A 22,294-nucleotide genomic window follows, 5' to 3' on the forward strand; every position below is an offset into this window, starting at 1 on the left:
GCGTGGGCCGGGGGGGCTTCGTGGTACCGGGGGTGCGCACATCAGCGGGTTGCCTTTTGAGGGGGGGGAGTCCCGGGGGCAGCCGGCGGTGCGTTCCGGCTCCGCGCTCCCCACGCGGACCGGGGCAGGTTCCCGGTGCCGGTGCCTCCTCCCCGCGGCCGGGCCCTTCCTGGGGGAAGAGGAAGTGCGGAGCCCGGCCGGCCCCGCGCCCTGCCCCGGCCCCGCCGCCGCGCACCCGGGTAGGAGCTGGCGGCGCCGTCCCGGGGCTGTCCCGCTACCGGGTTGGGGGGAGGGGGGGCGGGGCCGGGAGGGAGGGGTTGGGGGGGGGGGGGGGGGCCTGTCCCGGTCCCGGTGCCCCCCCCGGGATGCGCTGGCCCTGACTCAGAGGCAGCTGAGCGGGGCGGGGGGGGGTCGGGCGTTGTGCAACCGGGGCGCGACGTGGGGCCGCGGCACTTCCCCGTCCCCGGCACCCCCAGCTCCGGGGACACCGAGCGGCACCGGCATTCCCGGCACCGGCACCACCCCGGGACCGTCCCCACCCCCTGACCGCCCGCCTCCGTCCCCAGCCGGGTGCCCCGGGACCTGCGGGGTGCCCCCCAGCCCCCCCGGGGCCGCCATGGGGTCCCTGTTCCGCAGCGAGGAGGTCTGCCTGGCCCAGCTCTTCCTGCACTCGGCCTCGGCGTACAGCTGCGTCAGCGAGCTGGGCGAGCGGGGGCTGCTCGAGTTCAGGGACGTACGTAGGGGGACGTGGGGACCCCCGCCCGGATGGCCCTTGGGGTGGCGGGGTGGGCTGCGGTGGGCAGGGCGGGCTGGGGGTTTTGGGTGGCGTGGGTGCAAGGGGTGCTCTGAATGATTTGGGGTGCTCCAGGTGCAAGGGTTTGGGGTTTGGGTGGTTTGGGGTGCTCCGGGTGCAAGGGTTGAGGTTTGGGTGGTTTGGGGTGCTCCGTGTGCAAGGGTTTGGGGTTTGGGTGGTTTGGGGTGCTCCGTGTGCAAGGGTTGAGGTTTGGGTGGTTTGGGGTGCTCCGTGTGCAAGGGTTTGGGGTTTGGGTGGTTTGGGGTGCTCCGTGTGCAAGGGTTGAGGTTTGGGTGGTTTGGGGTGCTCCGGGTGCAAGGGTTGAGGTTTGGGTGGTTTGGGGTGCTCCGTGTGCAAGGGTTTGGGGTTTGGGTGGTTTGGGGTGCTCCGTGTGCAAGGGTTGAGGTTTGGGTGGTTTGGGGTGCTCCGTGTGCAAGGGTTTGGGGTTTGGGTGGTTTGGGGTGCTCCGTGTGCAAGGGTTGAGGTTTGGGTGGTTTGGGGTGCTCCGTGTGCAAGGGTTGAGGTTTGGGTGGTTTGGGGTGCTCCGGGTGCAAGGGTTTGGGGTTTGGGTGGTTTTGGGTGCTCCGGGTGCAAGGGTTGGGGTTTGGGTGGTTTGGGGTGCTCCGTGTGCAAGGGTTGAGGTTTGGGTGGTTTGGGGTGCTCCGGGTGCAAGGGTTGGGGTTTGGGTGGTTTGGGGTGCTCCGTGTGCAAGGGTTTGGGGTTTGGGTGGTTTGGGGTGCTCCGGGTGCAAGGGTTGGGGTTTGGGTGGTTTGGGGTGCTCCAAGTGCAAGGGTTTAGGTTTGGGTAGTTTGGGATGCTCTGGGTGCAAGCGTTTGGGGTATTTTGGGTGCAGGGCATTGGGATGGACAGGTTTGGGTGCCGTGGGTGCAGCGGATTGGGCTTGGGTAATTGGGGTGCCACGGGTGCAGGATAATGGGCGTGAGTTGTTTGGGGTGCCCTGGGTACAGGGGGATTGGAATGGATGGGTGTGGGTGCAGGGGGTTGGGTGGTCTGGGTGCAAGGGTTTGGGGGCGTTTGGGGTGCAGGGGATTGGGATTGGGTGGCTTGGGTGCCATGGGTGCAAGGTTTTGGATTTGGATGGTTTAGGGTGCTCTGGGTGCAGGACCCTGGGGTGTTTTGGGTGCAGGGGGGTTGGGATGGAAGGGTTTGGGTGCCCTGGGTGCAGGAGTTTTGGTGTGGGTGGTTTGGGGGCTCCGGGTGCAGGGGTTGGGGTGTTTGGGGGCTTTGGGTGCAGGGGTTGGGGAGTTTGGGGGCTCTGGGTGCAGGGGGTTGGGCCGGGGTGCTATGGGAGCAGGGGACTGGCGCGAGCTGTGTGGGGTGCCGGGGGTGGTGGCACAGTGCTGGCCCACGCGCTGTCCCCCAGCCCCCCATGATCGTGCCCCCTCCCTCCCCAGCTGAACCCCCATGTGAGCGCTTTCCAGCGGCGCTTCGTGGGCGAGGTGCGGCGCTGTGAGGAGATGGAGAAGACCTTCAGTGAGTGCCGGGGAGAGGGGCGCAGGGCTGCTGGTGGGGGTCCCACCCTCCCCGAGCCCCTCTCCCACTGCTTTTCTTGCAGCCTTCCTGCAGCAGGAGCTGCGCGGGGCCGGGCGGGAGCTGGGGCCGTGCCCCGAAAACCCCCCGGCGCCGCTGGCCCGCGAGGCGCTGCGGGTGCAGGAGCAGTCGGAGCAGCTGGCGCGGGAGCTGCGGGAGGTCAGCCGGAACCGCGCCGCCCTGCGCGGGCACCTGCGGGACCTGCGCCAGTACCTGCACGTCCTGCGTGAGGGGCAGCGCCTCACCAGCCTGCCGGTGGGTGCCGGGACCCTCCCTCGCCCCCCCAGCCTTGGGGTCGCAGCCCTTTGCCCCGCCACCTCCAGCCTCCTCTCTCTGCTCCCCGGCACTGCAGGGCCCCCCCGGATCCCCACCGTCAACCCGGGCGTTCTCCGAGCATGATCCTCTGCTCGACCCCTCTGTGCACCAGCACCTTGACCGCAAGATCAAGTAAGGGGGGCCCGAGGGGTCTCCTGGGGGGAGGCTGTCACCTGTGGGGCAGGGCATGGCTGCAGGATGAGGGTTGGAGGTGAACCATGGGGCAGGGGCATGGTGGAGGATGGGGGTTGGAGGTGGGCTGTGAGGCAATGGTACGGCTGGAGGACAAGGGTTGGGGGTGGACCACGGGGCAATGGCATGGCCATGGGGCGTTTAGGAAGGCTGTAGGACAAGGGTTGGAGAAGGGCAAAGGGGTGTCCATAGTGAGTGAGGCTGTAGGGTTAGGGTTGAAGGTAGGACTTGGGCAGGGGCATGGCCACGGGGCACCTGGGAAAGCTGTAGGACAGGGGTTGGAGAGGAGCCATGGGGCACATCACAAGGCTGTAGAACAAGGGTTGGAGACAGGCCACAGGGCAGGGACAAAGCTGTAGGGTATGGGTTGGAAATAGGGCAGGGGTAGTGGCAGAGCCGTGCCCGTCCCAGCGCCCATGCTGCGTCCCCGCAGCTTTGTGACTGGTGTCATCCACCCGTGGCGGGTGAGCGCCTTCGAGCGGCTGCTGTGGCGCGCCTGCCGTGGCTACCTGGTGGCCAGCTTTGTGGAGATGCCTGAGCCCCTGGAGGACCCGGACACAGTGAGCGCAGCACCGGGGGGGGTGGCGGGGAAGGGGGATGGAGTGGCCAGGGCTGACATGACCTACGTTGTCCCCAGGGTGAGAGCGTCACCTGGGTCATCTTCCTCATCTCCTACTGGGGCGAGCAGATCGGGCAGAAGATCCGCAAGATCTCGGACTGGTGAGTGAGCAGCCTCGTGCCATCCAGCCTCAAAAAGGTTTATTTAGCACTGCCCCCCCCAACACGGCGGTGTCTGTCTGTCCCAGCTTCCACTGCCAGGTGTACCCCTACCCAGAGAGTGAGGCCAGCCGGGCGGAAACTCTGAATGGGCTGCTCAGCCAGATCCAGGACCTCAGCGTGGTGAGCAGGGCACCGTGAGGGCGTCTGGGGGGGGGCGCACTGGGACCCCTCCATCCCTGACCCCCCTGTCTGGGTGCACGCAGGTGCTGGAGGAGACGGAGCAGTACCTGGCGCAGGTGCTGGACAAGGTGGTGCTGGCGCTGCCCACGTGGCGGGTGCAGGTGCAGAAGATGAAGGCCATCTACCTCGTCCTCAACCAGTGCAGCTTGGACGTCACCGAGAAGTGCCTCATCGCTGAGGTCTGGTGCCCTGTGCGGGACCTCACCCAGGTGCAGGACGCCCTGCGCCAAGGATCGGTGGGTGCCCGCTGCGGCGAGGGCTGCTTGGTGGCCCCGTGTCCACATGGCAGGGATTGCTTGGTAGCCCTGTGTCCTTGTGCCAGGAATAGCTTGGTGGCCCCATGTCCTCATGCCAGGGGTTCCACAGTGTCTTTGTGCTAGAGTGAGAAGCGCCACCCTCGTGACATGCCCCGTGTTGGGATGTGTCATGAGGCGAGGCTTGTCTCCCATCCCCTGGTGCCCTGCATCCCCATGCCACACCCAGCTTGCGCCCCCCAGCCCAATGGGCCCACCCTCCCGTCATGGCACGGGGGTCAGGCCCTGGGTGCCTTCCCCGCAGTACAAGAGTGGCTCGAGCGTGGAGTGCTTCGTGCAGCGCATCCCCACCATGGAGAGCCCCCCCACCCTCATCCGCACCAACAAGTTCACCGCCGGCTTCCAGAGCATCGTGGATGCCTACGGGGTGGCCAGCTACCAGGAGGTGAACCCCGGTAAGGACTCCCGGACCCTCCCCTTGGCACCCCAGGGCTGGGGGGGGGGGGCCTGGTGTGACGCAGTGCCCGTGCCCCCGCAGCGCCCTACGCCATCATCACGTTCCCCTTCATCTTCGCCATCATGTTCGGGGACATTGGGCACGGGCTGCTCATGTTCCTCTTTGCCCTCTGGATGGTGCTGTATGAGAACAGCCCCAGCCTGCGGCAGGCCAGCAACGAGGTGAGCGGGACGTGGCATGGGGCAGGGCTGGGGGGCCGGGACGGGGTTGTGGAGGTGCAGGATGGGGCTGGAGGTACGGGATGGGGTTGGAGGTATGGGATAGGGTCGGTGTGGAACAGGGCCACCTGGCTGCAGGGTTGGAGGTGTGGGCAGGGTGGTGTGGTACGGGCACAGCGTGGGACAGGGGCGGTAGCAGGGAGCAACGTTTTGCCCCCCGCAGATCTGGCAGACGTTCTTCGAGGGGCGCTACCTCATCCTGCTCATGGGGGCCTTCTCCATCTACACCGGCTTCATCTACAACGAGTGCTTCAGCAAAGCCACCGTCATCTTCCCTTCGGCCTGGAGCGTGGCCACCATGGCCAACCGCTCCTCCTGGAGGTGGGACCCCCACCCCCCGTGAGCCCCCCAGGTCCCTGCCTGCACTGACCCCCCTGCTATGCCCGCAGCTCTGACTACCTCGCCACCCACCCATCCCTCACCCTGGACCCCAACATTACCGGCGTCTTCCAAGGGCCCTATCCTTTTGGCATTGACCCGGTGAGTGTCCTGCAGGGGCGAGGACAGGACGGGACCCTCGGTGGGGTGGTCCGGCATCTCACCCGTGTTGCCCCTGACAGATCTGGAGCTTGGCCACCAACCACCTCAACTTCCTCAACTCCTTCAAGATGAAGATGTCGGTGGTGCTGGGCATTGTGCACATGGGCTTCGGCGTCCTGCTGGGTGTCTTCAACCACGTGTGAGTCCCCCTCAGCGCGTCGTGCCAAGGGGGCCGGGGCCGGACTCACCCGGGGCAGGGTGGGGTGGGCAAGGGGAGTCGTGCCCCCATGTGTCAGAGCTGGGTGCAAGCGTGGCGAGCCCGGCTGGTGTCCCCTGCACAGGCACTTCCAGCAGCGGCACCGGCTGGTGCTGGAGCTCCTGCCCGAGGTGGTCTTCCTGCTGGCGCTCTTCGGCTACCTCGTCTTCCTCATCTTCTACAAGTGGATCAAGTTCGGCGCCGCTGACTCCCGGGTGGCTCCCAGCATCCTCATCCACTTCATCGACATGTTCCTCTTCACCTCCAACGCCGACAACCTCCCGCTCTACGAGGGGCAGGTAGGACCTCCGGGACCCCTGCCCAGCATCATGAGCTGGGGCTGAGCCGGGCCACACCGCCTGGTGGGGTTGGGTGGGATGTGGGTGCTGGTGGGACCTTGTAATGCCGTGTGCAGGTGCCAGTGCAGATGGTGCTGGTGGTGCTGGCGCTGGCGTCGGTGCCCGTCCTGCTCCTGGGGACGCCCCTGTACCTGTGCTGCCGGCGGCGCAGGCGGAAGACAGGCCACCCCCCGGTGAGGCTGGGGACAGGGCGGGGGGCTTGGACGGGGCAGGGGGTGCGGTGGCATGGCCTGACTGGGGCTGATGTCCCCGTGCAGCCGGTGGCGGCGGCAGAGCAGGAGCCGCTGCTGGAGGGGCAGGAGGCCGGCAACTCCGTCAACGCCACCAAGGAGGACGTGGAGAGCGGGGGGCACGGCCCCGACGCCGAGGTGAGGGCTGGGGGTGGGTAAGGGGGTCGGGCTGTGTCCAGACCCCCCCCCCCCAAACACACACACACAAAACGTCCCACCTCTGTCCCCGCAGCACATGGACTTCTCTGAGGTCTTCATGCACCAAGCCATCCACACCATCGAGTACTGCCTGGGCTGCATCTCCAACACCGCGTCCTACCTGCGGCTCTGGGCGCTCAGTCTGGCCCACGCACGTGAGTGCCCCCCCCCTCACCCCACACCCCACCCCCCCGCGAGCCAAGCTGATCCTTGCTGTCCCTCCGCTGCCCCCCAGAGCTCTCGGAGGTCCTGTGGACCATGGTGATGCGCAATGGCTTCGTGCGGCTGAGCTACGTGGGCGGTGCTGTGCTGGTGCCCGTCTTCGCCGTGTTTGCCGTGCTGACCGTGGCCATCCTGCTGGTGATGGAGGGGCTCTCCGCCTTCCTGCACGCCCTCCGGCTGCACTGGTGAGACTGGTGGGGGGGGGCAGTGGGACGGGACCCCCGCAGGACCCTCCGGATCTCACCGTGCCCCCCCCCTTCCTCGGCAGGGTGGAGTTCCAGAACAAGTTTTACGTGGGTGCTGGCTACAAGCTGTGCCCCTTCGCCTTCGCGCCTGATTCCTGGGAGTAGCCAAGCCGCTCCATGCTGCGTGGACCTGGGGGGCTCGCAGCATCGCCAGGAACCCCCCAGAGCCGTGGGGCTGGGGGGGGTCCGGCTGCAGCACCCCCCAGGCCTCCTCCTCTCCCTTCCAAACCCAGAGGCTTCCACAGCGAATAAAGCCCCCCTGGCTCCCCCCAGCTCCCCGTCTCCATCCCCTCCTTGGGTGAGGGTCCAAGGGGGGGGCGCAGGGGGTCCCCCCTCACTGCTGCCCATAGCCGAAGGTGCTCGCGGCGCTGCTGAAGCTGGCTGGCCGCAGGGGGGGCAGCGGGTAGGGGCCAGCGCGGGGCTTGGCCCCCACATAGACGCTGGGGGGGTATGCGAGGGGCTGGAAGGGTGGCGCAGGGAAGCCAGGGGGGGCCATGGTTGCCAGTGCCCCACGGCCGTGGGGGAGCAGCGGGGGGGCAGCGCGGCCCCCAGCCCCCCGACCTTTCTGCTGTGCAGCAGCCCGGGGGGGGGGCAGCGTGCCCCCACACCTGCAAGAGAGATGGGGGTGGCTCAGGGCAGGCAGCACGGAGCCCATCACCGTGGCATCATGGCAGCACCCAGGGTCTTACCATGGCTCGGGCTCCCCATCCCGAAAGCCCTTGGCGAACGGGTTGCTGGCGATCTTCAGCTGGGTGATCTGCGGGGATCGGGGGGTCAGGGGGCATGGGGTGGGGGGCACCCCCGTGTGTCCTCCCCCCTGTCCCCGGCCACAGCTCACCCGGTGGTTCTGGTAAGCTGTCACTGCCATGAACTGGGTCTCGGGGAAGCTGAAGGACTTGAAGTTCTCGTGGGCGAAGCGCTCGCTGTCGCGCCGGGGGTCCACCAGCACCACGTGGAAGCGGGGCTGGTAGCGGTGCATGGAGTTGAGGATGATCTGGGGGGGGACACAGGGGACGGGCAGTGGGCATCCCCCTTCCTCGCCACCCCCCCGCCGCCCTGTGCCCCCCCCGGCACGTCCTCACGTGGCCGTTGTCGTCCAGGAGGTTGTTGGTGAGCTTGAGCTTGTCGAAGGAGACGATCTGCCGCATCCACTGGGCCCCCTTGGCAGGCGAGTCGGGGTGGAAGTGGACGCGGCCGGGGGCCGCCGGGTCGGCGCGGCCGGCCACCAGCCAGGAGGAGCTGTGGAAGGCGTACCTGCGGGGCCGGGGGGGGGGACTCAGCACCTCAGCACCACCGGGACGCAGTCCCCATGCCCCCAGCCCTCCCCATCCCCACCTGTATCTCTTGTCATCCAGCGGGATGAAGTCCATCAGCAGGACGTAGTCGGCCGACGGGTCCAGCCCCGACAGCTTCACCTGGAAGGTGGGGAACATCCTCCTGCGGGGAGGGGAAGGCTGTGGGGGTGCACTCTGCCCTGGGACCCCCCCGCACCCTTCCTCACCACCTACCTGCCTGCCTTGGTGACGATCATCTCGGTGCCCAGGCGGTTGAACTCCTCCCAGAGGCTGCCCATCTCCAGCCGTGCCGCAGCGTGGCACACGCGCCGGTTCTTGCCGCCGGCCCCCGGCCCCTCGCACGCCCACCCAGGGATGGTGCCTGAGGGGGGGCCCTCGCCCGGCATGGCCAGGAAGGCTGCGGGGTTGGGGGGTGATGGGCGCTGTGGTTCCTGCGCCCCCTCTTTGGGAAATGACCCCGTGCACCCCCAGCCTCATTCATGGGTAGGGCTGGGGGGTCCCCAGCACGGCATGGCATGGCTTCATCCCCCCACCCCACTGCCGCCCCACAATTACACGGTTTGGACCACGCGCCAGCCCTGCAGTGTGTGGGGCAGCCGGCACCCTGAATAGACTGAGTGCACCCCTTGGCTGAGTGTCGCGGGGACCATGCAGGGACCCTGGCACGGCTGTGCCATGGGTGGGTTTTACCTGTCATGGGTGGGCAGGATGCGGCCGCGGCTCCACCAGCTCTGGACTGCAGCCCCCCCAGCACACTGAGGGGGTTTTATCCCCCTGCTCGGGGGTGGAGACGAGGGGGCTGGAGCAGCAGCGGGGCCTCGGGGGCGGTGGGAGCACAGCCCCCCCCTCCCACACTGCCTTCGTGCCTTGATGCGACGGTGATGGATGAGGGATGAGCGGTGGCTTTGGGACCCTCAGCTGGGTCTGGGGGTACCCAGGGCTGGGGAAGGAGCAGGTGCGGGGATGTGACCAGTGCTACAGAGTGGGGGCGAGTCCCCAAATGCCATGGGACCACTAACACAGCTGGGGTGACGGTGACGCCGCCTTCGGGATCAGCACCCCAGAAGCACCGGGTTTTGGGGAGCGGGACTGGAGCAGACTGTGTGTGGGGGGCACCACCTCTCTGAGCCCCCCCCGCATCCATCACCTCCCTGCCTGCATCCCCTGCGGCGCTGGCTCGGCCCCATCCGTCTCCTGCTGTCAGCCGCGGGCCAGCATCGAGCGGGAGATGAGGAGGTGCGAGCGGCGATGTGACAGGGGAGGCGGGGGCTCGGCATGGCTGAGCCATGGTGTCGTGGCCTCCGCAGCCGATTTTTCTGCTTTCCCCTGGTTTTCAGCAAAGCCTGCCCAAGATAACCTCTCCAGTCACCATCAGCAGGGGGTTTGGGGACTGGGGGGTTGGACACCGTGCAGCAAACCTGGCTTTTAGCAGCTGCTCCTTGGGAGAGAGGCCTCCAGATGCCAGAAAATGGGGTGGTTGGCTTAAAAAAACCACAAGGCTTGTGAAAGTGGCTGCTTCGGGGTGTCAGCATCATTCAGTTTCACTTCTTCCTTCCCAAGGCTGCAAGCCTTCTATTTTGGGGCCATGAATGCAGCGATTCTGCTGGCACTTGGGGTGCTTGCCCACTGGTGCCCCGCAGGGGGCTTCCTACAGCCCGAGGTTCTCAAGGTGGTACATCTGGGCCTAGTACTTGGCTAACCTGACCCCACTTGGCACAGCTTCTCCTCGCCACGAAGCCAGGCACAACCCCAAGCATCATGGAGCGCAGAAGGGCTGCGCACAGCCTCAGCAGGATCACGGAAGGAACCATCCTGGAAACCCTTTGCAGGCAGAGGAAGGACAAGAAGGTGGTAGCGAGGAGCCAACGTGGACTTACCGAGGGGAAATCACACCCAACCCACCCGGGTGGCTTGGATGTTGAGGTGGTGGCCCTGTGGGCAATAAGGAGAGCAGTGGGGGATATTTGCTTCGGCTTTAGCAAGGTCACCACCATCTCCCACCAGCTCCTCGTAGCTAAATTTTCAAGCTATTGGCCTGCATACAGGGAGCTGAAGATAGGTAGAAAAGTGTTCTGTTGCCCGTGCCCAGCTCCCTGTTGTGATAACGTCAAACTGCACACTGGTGAAGCTGTTGTGACCTTTGGGGTGTTCAAGCAGCGGGCATGGCCGGCCGTGTGGTGGTCTGGGGTTTGCTTTAACAAGAGCCCGAAGACCCCTTGATCTTGTCATCTCCTCTGGGTACACTGCTTCTCCAAGCCAAGGTGTGCAGAGATAGGATAATGACCTGCTTTGTGCTTTGCCCCTCTCCTGGGGCTCTCGGCCCCCAAATCCCCGGGTGACGTGATAGTGGGGGCGTTTGCTGATGGTGGTTAGATACCCAGCTGCCCCGCAGAGCCTCGGGCAGGCATGTCTTTGTGTTCATCACCGAGGTCCTCACCAGGGAAGCAGAAGGAGACACTTCTGAAATGTGAGTGAGCCTTGCACTGCCCATCTCGTCCAGTTTTCTCTTGCAAGAAGGAAAGAGCTCAGAGAGGGCAAGCGATAAGGACACGTGCGTGGGTTTTGTGTCCCTCACCGCCAGGTACCTGCGCTGTGAGCGTCCGTGCACGGCTGTGGGACAGGGAGGTTGTGGGCACTGCTGGCGTGGCTCAGCTGGGCAAAGCATCGTATGCTCAGCTTTGTTCTTTGAGCCTTGCCTTTGCTTTCCATGGGAGAGAGGAGGGCACGCTCGGGGGGCTTCCTCTGCCCACTGGCCACGAAGGGCTGCTGGATGGGGACCAGAAGCTTTCCTGTAAAGAACACTCATGGAGCTCACTCCCCAAGGCAGGGGGCAGGTTGAAAGGGTGACTTTTTTTTTCTTCCCAAAAAGTATTTTCAAGGAGAGATTGTTCAGCTTTTGGGGTTGACTGTTGCTCTAGAAAAATCCCCATTTCTCTAAAAACAGGTGAGAGAACCAGAGAAAAAAATTATAGCTAAAAGAGGCTATCAGGAAGCCAAGAGAAACCTCTGTGTCCCCAGGGCTCACAGTTAAGAAGAAATCCCAGCAAAGAAGGAAGAAGCAGGTGGGTGGCATGTGCCTAAGAGAGCAAGGGTGAATAATCGGTGCCACACTGTAAGAGCACTGTGTTTCTCTGCCTTTCACTGCATTTGTCACTGTTTCAGCTTGAGTGGGATGGCCTCAGAGTGAGCGCCAGCCGTGCTGTGCAGCTCAAGCAGAGTTTGGGTTTTGCAGCACCCTGTTTGTGTTACCCACACGGTGTTATGTCTTTCGGCAAGCTGTCTCTAATTGATCCGTGCCTGAAATCTTCCTTTAGGTCTTGTCTCTGAACAGGGCCCACTGGGGAGAGGGCTTTTTGCCTGGGACATACCTGCCTGTAGCAGAAGAAACTGCCAGCAAGGAGGTCACGATCGTGCTTCACGCAGAAAGCGTGCATTGGGCTAATGGCAGGAAGTAACTGCACCCGGGTGACCGCGTTCAGGCTAACAGGGCTCACCGACGACCCCAGGGCTCAGGCTACCCTCTTCCTGCTGTTTCTGCTCATCTATATTGTCACCATCCTGGCGAACCTGGGGATGCTCATGTTAATCCTGGCCAGCCCGCGGCTCCACATCCCCATGTATTATTTCCTGGGCAATCTGGCTTTTGTAGACCTCTGTTCTTCCACCGCTATCGCCCCCAAGATGCTGGCTGACTTTCTGTCGGAGAAGAAGTGCATTACTTACGCTGGGTGTGTAGCTCAGGTGTTCGTTTTCGACCTTTTGGGGGTGGCTGAGGGCTTCCTGCTGGCCATGATGGCGTATGACCGCTACGTGGCCATTTGCCATCCCCTGCTGTATTCGGTCACCATGTCCCCAAAATGCTGTTTCCAGCTGGTGACCTGCTCGTACCTCATGGGGCTGACAAATGGCATGGGGCAGACCATTGGCATGTTGCGTTTATCCTTCTGCAGCTCCAGCGTCATCGAGCACTTCTTCTGTGACATTTCCCCTCTGATATCGCTCTCTACCTCTGACACCACCCTCAACCAAATTATGCTAAGGACTTTAGCATCTCTATTCGGCGTCTCCAGTGGCCTCGTTGTCCTGCTCTCCTACATTGCCATCATCTCCACCATCCTGAGCATCTGCTCAGCCGAGGGCAAGTGCAAAGCTTTCTCCACTTGCGCCTCCCACCTGACTGTTGTGAGCATCTTCTACGGGACATCAATCTTTATGTACCTAAAGGCCAGCTCAAGGGATGATAAGCATGCAGCAGTGCTCTACACTGTGGTGACCCCCATGCTGAACCCCTTGACCTACAGCCTGAGGAACCAGGAGGTGAAGGAGGCTTTGAGGAGACTCACAAAAATGAAAAGATATTGTGTGTTGTGCATGTATGGCTAAGCAGAATAAAGATGTGAGTGATGTGCTCAGTTTTTTGGTTAAATAAGGTGTTTTTCTCACAATGAGCAGCATAGGCTGTCCCTTCTGCTCAGCACATCGGGGCAAACGAGGTGAATCATGTTGTTCCAGGAAATCTAGCTCTCTTTCAAGGAAGTGTTGTAAAGTCATTAAGGGCCAGCAAAGCTGGCCTCAGGACGGAAACACCTTTATCAAGAAAAAGAAAGATGAGAGCAACTAACTGGTATGCTACGTAGGAAATGTTTTTCCTTGTTTATACTCAAATCTCATTCAATGATTAACAGATAAAAAATTAAGTATGATGGTCAGGTGACCTCTGTTGTGAATGAAGGCACACGTGCAAAGCATTTGTGTACTGCAGCAAGGGCTCCCTCTGAGGGTAGGTGCTACCAAACAGCCCCTGCCCACTGCTCCACTCCTTTGCCTTTGGTCTTCACGTGGACAGTGAGACAAGGCATGGTCCCCATGGTACCCTGCCCACAATAGCTCATGGGAACCATGGTGCTCTTCTCCTTCAGGCCCCAAACCACCCAAAGTTTTGCACCCATGCCAGCCTGGACTGGTGCCGATGCCTGCCCTGGAGCCTCTCCTGCTGCTTTCCTGCAGACGATGCACAAGCGGGTGCTGCCTCACTGTGTGCATGAAAAAAAAAGCCCAAATGCTCCAGTTTGGGTTTCACCTTAGCCATACCGTACCATCTATAAGGACTGTGGTGACGCCTGGAGCTCTGGTGATACCCTAGGGCCATGCAACAGTTTGGGTTGGCAGTGCAGCAGGGCAGAGGCTGCTTATCTGGATTAAATCAAATCTGGATGGCGGTGACCTGACGATCTGTTGACACACGGCTAGCCCAGACCTATGCGTTCAGGGACATGTAAGGCAGTGGGTCTGAGTCCTCCTTTGTTTCCTGAGAATCTTGATAACTCCTGGTTACTCTTTAATCCAGCCTGTCGTTGTCTTTCCCATCACTGTGGAGCAAACACACTCTCGGAGCGCGCTGGTTGTCTCCCTCTCAGGGTTCGCCCTCCCATTCCTGGCTTATCAGCTCTGCAGCCGCCCTGCCGAGGGGGGCACCTCACTGGGGTTTCCCATGTGGCAAATTCACCCTAGGAAATCTCAGCCTGAGCTCCTTCCTCTGGCCTAACGTGAAGCCCGTGGGGCGCTTGCTGGTGGTATCAAGGCAAAGTGAATTTCTTGGTGCATAGTCCCTGCCGATCCCCTGTGCTCCTGCTGCTCCACCACTGCCATCCTCAGGATGCTGTTTAACCTAGGCAAAGGGACAATTGCCACCTATTTCTTTTTGTAGAAGCTTCCACACTATTTTAAAGTTTTGTTTATGGCCCCAGCGTGCCTCGTCTTGCTGCTGTGACCTGCGGCTGTTATTTGGCAGTGCGGGAAATACAATATTTAATGAACATGGCCCCCAGGCTTTGTGTCCAGCCGGTCTCACCTCCACCCTCCTCTGAATTTAAATCCAAACAAGAACTTTTGGTGTGCTAAAATACAAGTCTGTGGCTCCAGCACGTCTGCTTGGCTCTTCGTGGCTTCCTGACCGAGCCCTGTCTCACAGAGCCAAATGACACCATTTTCCTGCCCATCCTGCAAGCTGTGCCTGCTGTCCTTGGGGAAACCAGAAGGAGCTTCCTAATCCTGACGAGTGGGGAGCAAATGAGCAGCGAGCAGAGATGGGGCTGGCACCTGCATCTGCTCTGTTGGGCTGCCACTTGCTTTGGCAGCCTCTCCTCTCGACGGGCAGGATACGTCCTCAAAAACTGTTGTAGCTTGGTCTCTGTGTAGTCTCAAACGCTCCTCCTACTTTAGATGCAAATGAGCTTCCAGCTGAAGTTTGTTTTACTTAAGGAGGCAGAAATAAGGCAACAAACAGTGGTTTAACCCTGGTTATCGTGTCTTCAGGGTCTTGCTTCTGAAATTGTCCCCTGCAGAAAGCAGGTGCTGGATCTTAGAGATCCGCTGGAGCTCTCTGTTTTAGGTGGAGCTACCTTAATTCTGGTTAAATCTGATTTAAACATAAGCCTGAGCAAATGCTGCTATCTCAGGTGTAGGATCCACGTCCCCTTTTTTACTCAGTGATTAGGGCTGGGAGTCACCTCAAATGGAAAGGACGTGGCTCAGCATCAAGCAGCATCGTGTCACCAACCAGCCAGAGGAGATGCATTATGGGGCCTGCTGCTCACCAGCGCGGATTAACTCAGTGAGGAGGTTGACATCAGAGGCAGCCTGGGCTGCAGCAACCATGCGCTTGAGGAGTTAATGACCTTGAGGAACATGAGCCTGGCAAAGAGCAAAGTCAGGGCCTTGAACTTCAGAAGTTAAGGCCAGGCTGAATGGGGCTTGGAGCAACCTGGGCTGGTGGGTAGCACCGCTGCCTGTGGCAGAGGGGTTGGAACCAGATGAGCTTTAAGGTCACTTCCAACCCAAGCTGTTCCATGATTCTGTGACTCTGTATGTCAGTGCCCTTTGTGGCTGAGGGCGATTTGGTCAAGTACATCGGTGTGGTCCAGGTCAGACACCAGCATTCATCAGCTGAGAGATGCATCGGCCCTGCTGACTGCATTGGCCAGAGCCGTGTTCACTGCAAGGCTCACGGTAACAGCAGGCACTGAGCTTTGGGTCTCAATCTGTGCTGAATATGAAATGGGGTACAACGAACCCTCCATTCTGGAGGTTCCTACTAAAGTTGGTGGGTAAGCAAAGGCACAAAAATGGAGACACATATTTATTCTCCTTTGAATAAAAAGGAGTGGACAGCTCCCGGAGAGCTGGAACCTGGAGACCAACCCTTTTCTCTCAGAGCTAGAGGAAAACCAAGCCAACTTCATTTTGCCTTAGCACATAAACGTTTTTTAATATTGCACCTTAGAGCAAAGGTGAGTTTTATGAGTTCCCTGGGGCTGGGACTGCTCCTCAAGTCCCTGGGTCCCAAAGCAGTGATGACTCCAGATCCCGTAAGGCAATATTGGGTGAAGACAGCTTCTTAGAGAAGTCCCTTTGCAGAGTTGCTTCATAGCTGCATGTTTCAGAGAAGTCACAGGGGGAGGAGGAAGAAAGAACCATTGTGGGAATAGAGATAAATTGTGTGATTTTGAACAACACTGCAATTCACAGGGCTGGTGATGTGCAAGAATTAAGTATTCTTCTATTAAGTAGAAGAAGCAATGCTGCCCTCGCTTGCTGTTTTCGTGAGGTTTAACAGGGACTTCTATAGCTAACAGATAAATATTAAGATGAGAAGAATTCATAGAGGTAAATTCCAAACTGAGGATGACCTAGGGTGGGATGTTTTTAGATATTTTTTCTTTTTAAAGATTATTGATGGAGGGAAAGTCAGGATCCCTCTGGGAGGGACTTTAAGGGATGGACCACAGATATTTTCTTGATATATGTGATTTTGCATGTGCAGTGATGATTTTATTTATCCATTATTTATTTTTCCTTTGTCATTTCTGATGAATCTAGCTGTGATTTTCTCTCTTAGGATCAGGCTGTCTTTCATGACTGTATTTCCTGGATGCCACCTGTGACAGCCCCTCCAGGTCCAGCTCTTTGGGCTGCAGTATTGGTTTTGTGAGTTCAGCCATAGGCAATTTGCAAAAGCTTATTCACTATCTTCTGCTGTACTCATTCATGAAAAGCCAAGGGAGAAACTGCACGCAGACAGTCGAATTCAGCTTAATGGGGTTCACAGGAAATCTAGAGCTTCAGCTCACCCTTTTCACTGCCTTTCTGGTAGTTTATCTCATGACTTTGCTAGGGAACCTGGGGATAATCATATTAATTAGGACCAGCCTTCAGCTCCACTCCCCCATGTATTATTTCCTCGGGAATCTGGCTTTGGTAGACCTCCTCTACTCCACAGTTGTCACCCCCAAGCTGCTGGCTGACTTGGTCAGGCAGAAGCCCCTCTCCTACGTGGGATGTGTCACCCAGGTCCTTGTGTTCGGCGTCTTCCTGGTCACCGAATGCTTCCTGCTGGCCATGATGGCCTACGACCGCTACATGGCCGTTTGTCACCCGCTGCGCTATTCGGTCCTTATGTCCCCGAGGCTCTGTGTCCAGCTGGTGGGTGGCTCCTACTTGACCGGGCTGGTGAATGGCATGGGGCAAACCATCGGCATGTTTAATCTGTCCTTCTGTGGCTCCGTCGTGGTCAACCTGTTCTTCTGTGACCTCTCTCTGCTGGTCTCTCTCTCCTCATCTGACAGTACTCTCACTTCTCTTACAATAACAGTTCCGACATTTTTATTCGGCGTCTCCAGCGGCCTTGTTGTCCTGGTCTCCTACATCGCCATCATCTCCACCATCCTGAGCATCCGCTCAGCCAAGGGCAAGTGCAAAGCCTTCTCCACCTGCGCCTCCCACCTCACCACCGTCAGCATTTTCTACGGGAACGGCCTCTTTGTTTATTTAAAGCCAAGCTCGCTCAAGTCGAGAGAAGAAGACAAGTGGGTTGCAGTGCTCTACACCATGGTGACCCCCATGCTGAACCCCCTGATCTACAGCCTGAGGAACCAGGAGGTGAAGGAGGCTTTGAGGAGACTCAGAGCCAGGAAAAGAACCTGAACAGTGTAAATAAATGAGGTTGTAAGTTATGTGACTGGTGTGTTTGGCATTTGCAATAGCAGATTGGCCTTCAAATATATATATATATATTTTTGTGTGTGTGTGTGTTTTTGCTACAGCAAATTGTGCAATTTGTCTGCAGGCCTGTTAATGTTTGTCTCCCAGAACTGAAAAATCTGGTGTCACCAGAGCAACTCCACTAATAAATTAATCAGTATTTACAAATACTTCTGGGCAGCCGAACACGATCAGTTCAGGAGGAGTCACTCTGCAGCCTCTTGTTTCTTTCTGCTAGTTATTAAGAAAGCCTACATGAATAATTTAGGCTAGGCATGAACTTTACTAGAGTGAGGTTTAGCCCATAGGAAAATGGGAGGTTTTGGAAGGTTCACTTGAATACCAGAAGTTTTGTGACTTAAAAACCATAAATAGTACCATAGCTTGGATAGTAATGTGGCTGGGCCAGACTATTTGTCAGCAAGCCAAATTGCAAATGTGCATATTTAGGCAAAATGTGTCCAGGTTTACCAGTAAGATCACTCATAACCCCATCTGCAATCGACTGCTTTTCTCTACAGAGAATAAATCACACCACTGGTTTTCTTTTCTGCTTTCATGGACACGAAACTTCTCACTTCTGAATACTCTTTGTAGCAGCAACCATCAGTGGCTTGTAGTGAAAAAAATACACTTTTTATTTTATTTTTTTCTGAAAAAGAAGGGAAAAAAGCCATCTTCTCATTTTTGTTTAGTAACCAAACAGATTAATTCTATTTTTATTTATTTATCTATCTATTTATTTATTTATTTTTTTACAGATGCTTTCTCCTCTGTTTTCTCTCTTGCATGCACAGGAGCCCTCACGTGTACCTGGAGGAATTCAGTACACATGCACCATGCCCAGCATTTGACCGAGTGTAATTCAACTGGTGGTGGTTTGACTGCTCATAACCTCACTGTCCCTCCTGGATTAACCATGGGTGGAATCAGTGTTTAAAAAAAAAAAAAAAAAAAAAAAAAAAAAGAGCATTTCCTCTTACAGCTTGTCTCGTGCTTCATGGCCCTTCATTCCTTATGATGACATAAATGAGGGGAATTCCATGGCAGCAGCAGTATGGAGTGTTGCCAATGAACCTCCCTTGCTTTAAAACTTTGGATTGGACAGGGTGAGCAGATCTGTCTCGCTGGAAAGCAGGGGGAGAAATCGGGTGTTACAGAGCTCATGGTCTCCCCTCATCACCATTAGCCTGCTCCTCTGTCTTCTCTTTCACAGTCTGCACAATTTTAACCATAACTAGTGCTGTCTCCTCTTGTTTTTTTTTTTTTTTTTTTTTTTTTTTTCCTTCAAGTGTGGAACAAATCACAGACTGTTTGCCTATAGCTTTAAGATATAACAATATCTCCCGCTATGTGAGCCAATATCATTAAAAAGGACCCCAACATCTCATAGTATAGGTGTGTACATGTTTGTATACACGTTTTTCAAAGGCAATGACTTCATTTTGGTTTCTGTGTTACATGCTCACCGCAAACGGTCCAGAAAATTTATGGATAATTAGAGACCAGGTAAACACCTACTGGGATGTGAAACAACCAAGTGCCGACGTCCTGGAATGACCATTTCTGAAAGAGAGAGTTTGGGGACCTTGCTGTAGGGTGCTGATAGCCACAGTAGGGTAAGAAGCAATGATGAGTTAGGAAGAGGACATCTGGGAGGGAAGAGGCAGCAAGGAGCTTGCAATGCAAGCAAGGCTTGTCTCACTTTGTCACTCCCATTTTTAAAAGTGCCCTTGGGGATGGGAATGAAGCCAAGACCGAGCAGGGCACCGCACTCTGGGGCAGTTTCTCCTCCAGTGAGAGGTGTGCTCACGCCTGCTGAGACAACTGAACGTGATCTGAGGAAATGACAGTGAGAACTAGAACACTGTTCGCATGAAGTTTATTTAAATGCATACAGTGTTTAATTTCACAAAATTGTCAATACACTCTCTATCAATAAAAGTGTGCTAAAGTTTTCCTTCTAGGGTGGTCCATTCCCCCACCCCAAGTGGCTGGCTGTGCTCATCTCCCAGCACTGCATTGCGCCTGGCTTTTGGGGGACTCCCTCCAGGGAGAGTGGTCCCAAAGCCTTCAAAGCCCAGGGCTCCTTTCTGATGGAGGCCCGTCTCTCTTGTGCTTTAGTAATTAAATCCCTGCTTGGCCCATTCCTGGTAAGTGGGTGCCGGAGCTCTGCATTGCGCTGTCTTACACGATGAGCACCCTGAGCGGCAGCCAGAGGAACAGGACCAAGAGATACCACAAAACAAGTCAAAAGTGTGTGTGGGATGCAGCGTGGGATGTAGGTGACAACCAGCCTTTTTCAGTGAGTATTTGCCCCTCTTTGTGCAACAGCTTCTGGCTGAACTGCTGCAAAGCATCCCTGATGGGAGTGCTTGGAATTCCCTGCGGTCTGCTGATGTTCATCAGCCAAGAAAACCAGTCGTTTACAAAGAAAATAAATTTCCCTTCAAATTTGCTGGAGGTCATAAATCAGAGAGAAGGAAATAAAGCTACATTTTTCTTCTCCTTTTTCATCCTGTACTTCAGCTTTCATTTCTATCCCTCCAAAACTGAAAGCACACCTCAGCACAGGGCTCACCCACATTTTGGGTGGGTGCCTCCCACTTGCTCTAGCACCGATCCCCCCAAACCACTGCTGTGGCTTTCCCTTCTTCCCATCTCGCTCCATGGAAAACCTGACTTGGCATCGCTCAGCTACAAGCTAAGCTCGTGTCTCAGTGCCTTCCTCCTTTGCACGCCGTGGATGAGGGGGCTCAGCATGGGGGTCACCATGCCGGAGAGCACAGATGATGTTTGGTCCAGGCTGCTCGATCTCCTGGAGGTGGGAGGTGCGGGTGGAGGCGTTGTGCCCCATAGGATTCAGATGGCCACGTAGCAGTTGTACACCATGGCAGCCAGGAGGACATGTGGGCACAAAGCTAGACCAGGCACCCCACATCGGAAGTGGCTCTTCTCCCTGCCAGGAGGCTGAGGAGCAGCCTTGGGGTGATGTAGGATGAGTAGATGACCTCTGGGAGAGACGGGTGGCTTAGGGAGAAGTACATGGGGGTGTGAAGCCTGGGGTCGAGGTTTATTAAGAGGATCATCCCAAGATTTCCTGTTAGGTTGGCAACATATATCATGAGGAACATCATGAAGATGACCACCTGCAGGCTGGGGCTGTCAGTGAACCCTGCAAGAGTGAACTCAGTTACCATGGAGCAATTTCCCCCCACCATGGGCTTGGGAGGAAACATGGAAGGGAAACAGCTGAGATGGGCTCGGCAGTCACACAGGTCTGTTCTTGGGATGAGAAGCTGAGTCCTCACAACTACAGGGCAATTTCTGGTCCCTTTGGGGTGAGACGTTAGATATTTGGCAACCTTTAAGGCATCTGACACAGGAGAAGCATTGCAGTGGCACTGAATGCCGGGGCGTGTGGCCAGCAGAAAGATAAAAAACTATGCTGACTGGGATTCCTGCACCTTGCTGCAGATGTTCAGAGGAGAGTTACCTGAGTCCAAGTGCACCACCCAACACCCTTTACATTGTGCAACATGAAATAGGAGTTTCCAGCGAGCGGTGCGGGGGTGATGCATCTCCTGCCCATAGACAACCCTGCAGAGTGCTGCATCCATGTGAAAGCTGCTTGAAGAGCAGCTTGGAGGCTCTGTGAAGGGAAGCGATGGTGCAAGAATGTATTAAAGCAGAAATAGAAAATGACATATTGTCTTGAAAAAAAGAAAATTACAACAAATTGATATCTGCATTTCAACCCACTTTTTCTTTAATATATCCACACCTGCCATAGGCAGATATCTAGTACAAAAGAAAATCTGACCACTGCAAGATAAAACGACGATTTCCTCAAATTAATCTATTATTTAGAGTTATCAAATGTTATTTTCCAGGAATGTGGGAGAAAAACAAAATTTCTCAAATTTAAATCTTCAGCAAAACCACACTGCTTTGTGCTTCGTTCCTCACAAAAAAACTGTGTGTGTAAGTTGACTTGCTTGGGCCCCATATCATTTCTGATGTGCTTTGGGAGTCCCATCCCTAAAACATAAACCCCAGAGAAAAATCTCTGTGTTTAACCCAGGCTCTTTGGGGAAAGCTCGCTGTTTTTCAGGTGTTGCAATGGTAATTTTGGTAATTCGGTAATTTGTCCTGTGGGTGTGGGATAAGGCTTAAATCTCCCAGGCATGCGAGGGCTGCGATGGGGACACTGTTCTGGTGTCAGACAGACCAATTGAGCTTGTATGGCACCTTCAGCCCAAGGAGCAGTGAGGACATTCCTGAGAATAACTCAAGATGCTGTGGACCAGAAAAGGTGAATTTTTGTGAATTTTGAGGCAGGTTTGTGCTGGGTGACATGAGGCTGAATGTCTCTGGCAGCCATTCAAAAGCTTTGTACATTCTCTGCAGGATCCTCTGTCATCACCCAGCTGGTGAGGTGTTGTCCGCGCGTGGTTTCATGGCAATAGAAGAAAACTGCAGAAGCTCCAGCATATCAAGGCAAATTAATGTGATTAAAAAACCAAAATGCAACAAAGAGATGAAGAAAGAAAGGGAGAAAGAGGACAATACATGTTCAGTAGCACCTCTACACAGTACCATTGGATGAGTGCAGTCTGAGCGAGCCCAGAAGGAGCAGAGCACAGACGGTATTTAGAAGATCACAGCGAGCAGCCCACAGCAAGCCCCGATTCCTCGTGCAGGGAAGGGAAACCCAGCCCTGGGCTCCAAAAGGCAGCTATGGGCAGGAGTGAACATGAAGAGCTGTGTTTGTGTTCACTAGGTTGGGAACAGAAAGCTGAGACCAGTGCGAGTGAGACCACTTGCGAAAAAGATCCAAAAAAAAAGGGAATCCTGGAAAACAGAGTTTTCTTAAGCAGTGTGCCCACTGCCCTGCAGAAGCAGGAACCCTGTCACCAAGCAATGTAATGTGACATTAAGGTCCCTTCTGAAGGAAAAATCCCATACCCCAGGGTGTCTGAACTCTAATCCTAATTCTGAATTCAAATGTTGGATAAAAATTCTGTATATTAGTAGACTCAAGGGGCACAAGAATCATAGAAACATAGAATCATTTAGGTTGGAAAAAGATGATATGGAAGAACAGGCAAACAAGGGAAAGGATGGATTCTCCACCCTGTGTGAAAAACTATGTTTTTTGTTTTTTGTT

The 22,294-nt window shown here is 56.8% G+C and overlaps 4 protein-coding genes across 4 annotated transcripts; 3 read left to right on the forward strand and 1 right to left on the reverse strand.

Annotated features, from left to right (window-relative positions):
- Nucleotides 1–200: 200 nt before the first annotated feature.
- TCIRG1 (T cell immune regulator 1, ATPase H+ transporting V0 subunit a3) lies at nucleotides 201–7,062 on the forward strand. The gene is made up of 20 exons (XM_035539811.2): nucleotides 201–239; nucleotides 567–733; nucleotides 2,209–2,287; nucleotides 2,370–2,599; nucleotides 2,697–2,791; nucleotides 3,285–3,411; nucleotides 3,489–3,571; nucleotides 3,658–3,751; nucleotides 3,835–4,047; nucleotides 4,370–4,520; nucleotides 4,604–4,743; nucleotides 4,964–5,121; nucleotides 5,190–5,280; nucleotides 5,361–5,479; nucleotides 5,622–5,835; nucleotides 5,952–6,068; nucleotides 6,153–6,263; nucleotides 6,358–6,478; nucleotides 6,559–6,730; nucleotides 6,814–7,062. Exons 2-20 carry the CDS (start codon nucleotides 617–619, stop codon nucleotides 6,893–6,895), a joined length of 2,514 nt encoding a protein of 837 aa, XP_035395704.1. The 5' UTR covers nucleotides 201–239; nucleotides 567–616; the 3' UTR covers nucleotides 6,896–7,062.
- Nucleotides 7,063–7,124: 62 nt separating this feature from the next.
- LOC118244298 (T-box transcription factor TBX10) lies at nucleotides 7,125–8,471 on the reverse strand. The gene is made up of 6 exons (XM_035539184.1): nucleotides 8,299–8,471; nucleotides 8,126–8,227; nucleotides 7,873–8,044; nucleotides 7,629–7,784; nucleotides 7,480–7,547; nucleotides 7,125–7,230 (listed from the first exon to the last, which is right to left on the reverse strand). Exons 1-6 carry the CDS (start codon nucleotides 8,469–8,471, stop codon nucleotides 7,125–7,127), a joined length of 777 nt encoding a protein of 258 aa, XP_035395077.1.
- Nucleotides 8,472–11,503: 3,032 nt separating this feature from the next.
- Nucleotides 11,504–12,468, forward strand: LOC118244299 (olfactory receptor 1044-like). Its single transcript, XM_035539185.1, has 2 exons — nucleotides 11,504–11,813; nucleotides 12,036–12,468. Exons 1-2 carry the CDS (start codon nucleotides 11,527–11,529, stop codon nucleotides 12,466–12,468), a joined length of 720 nt encoding a protein of 239 aa, XP_035395078.1. The 5' UTR covers nucleotides 11,504–11,526.
- A 3,663-nt stretch (nucleotides 12,469–16,131) lies between these two features.
- On the forward strand, nucleotides 16,132–17,067 carry LOC118244300 (olfactory receptor 1002-like). Its single transcript, XM_035539186.1, has one exon. It carries the CDS (start codon nucleotides 16,132–16,134, stop codon nucleotides 17,065–17,067), a length of 936 nt encoding a protein of 311 aa, XP_035395079.1.
- Nucleotides 17,068–22,294: the final 5,227 nt, after the last annotated feature.

This window comes from Cygnus atratus, chromosome 5 (genome assembly GCF_013377495.2).
Source record: "Cygnus atratus isolate AKBS03 ecotype Queensland, Australia chromosome 5, CAtr_DNAZoo_HiC_assembly, whole genome shotgun sequence".
NCBI classification, from domain to species: domain Eukaryota; kingdom Metazoa; phylum Chordata; class Aves; order Anseriformes; family Anatidae; genus Cygnus; species Cygnus atratus.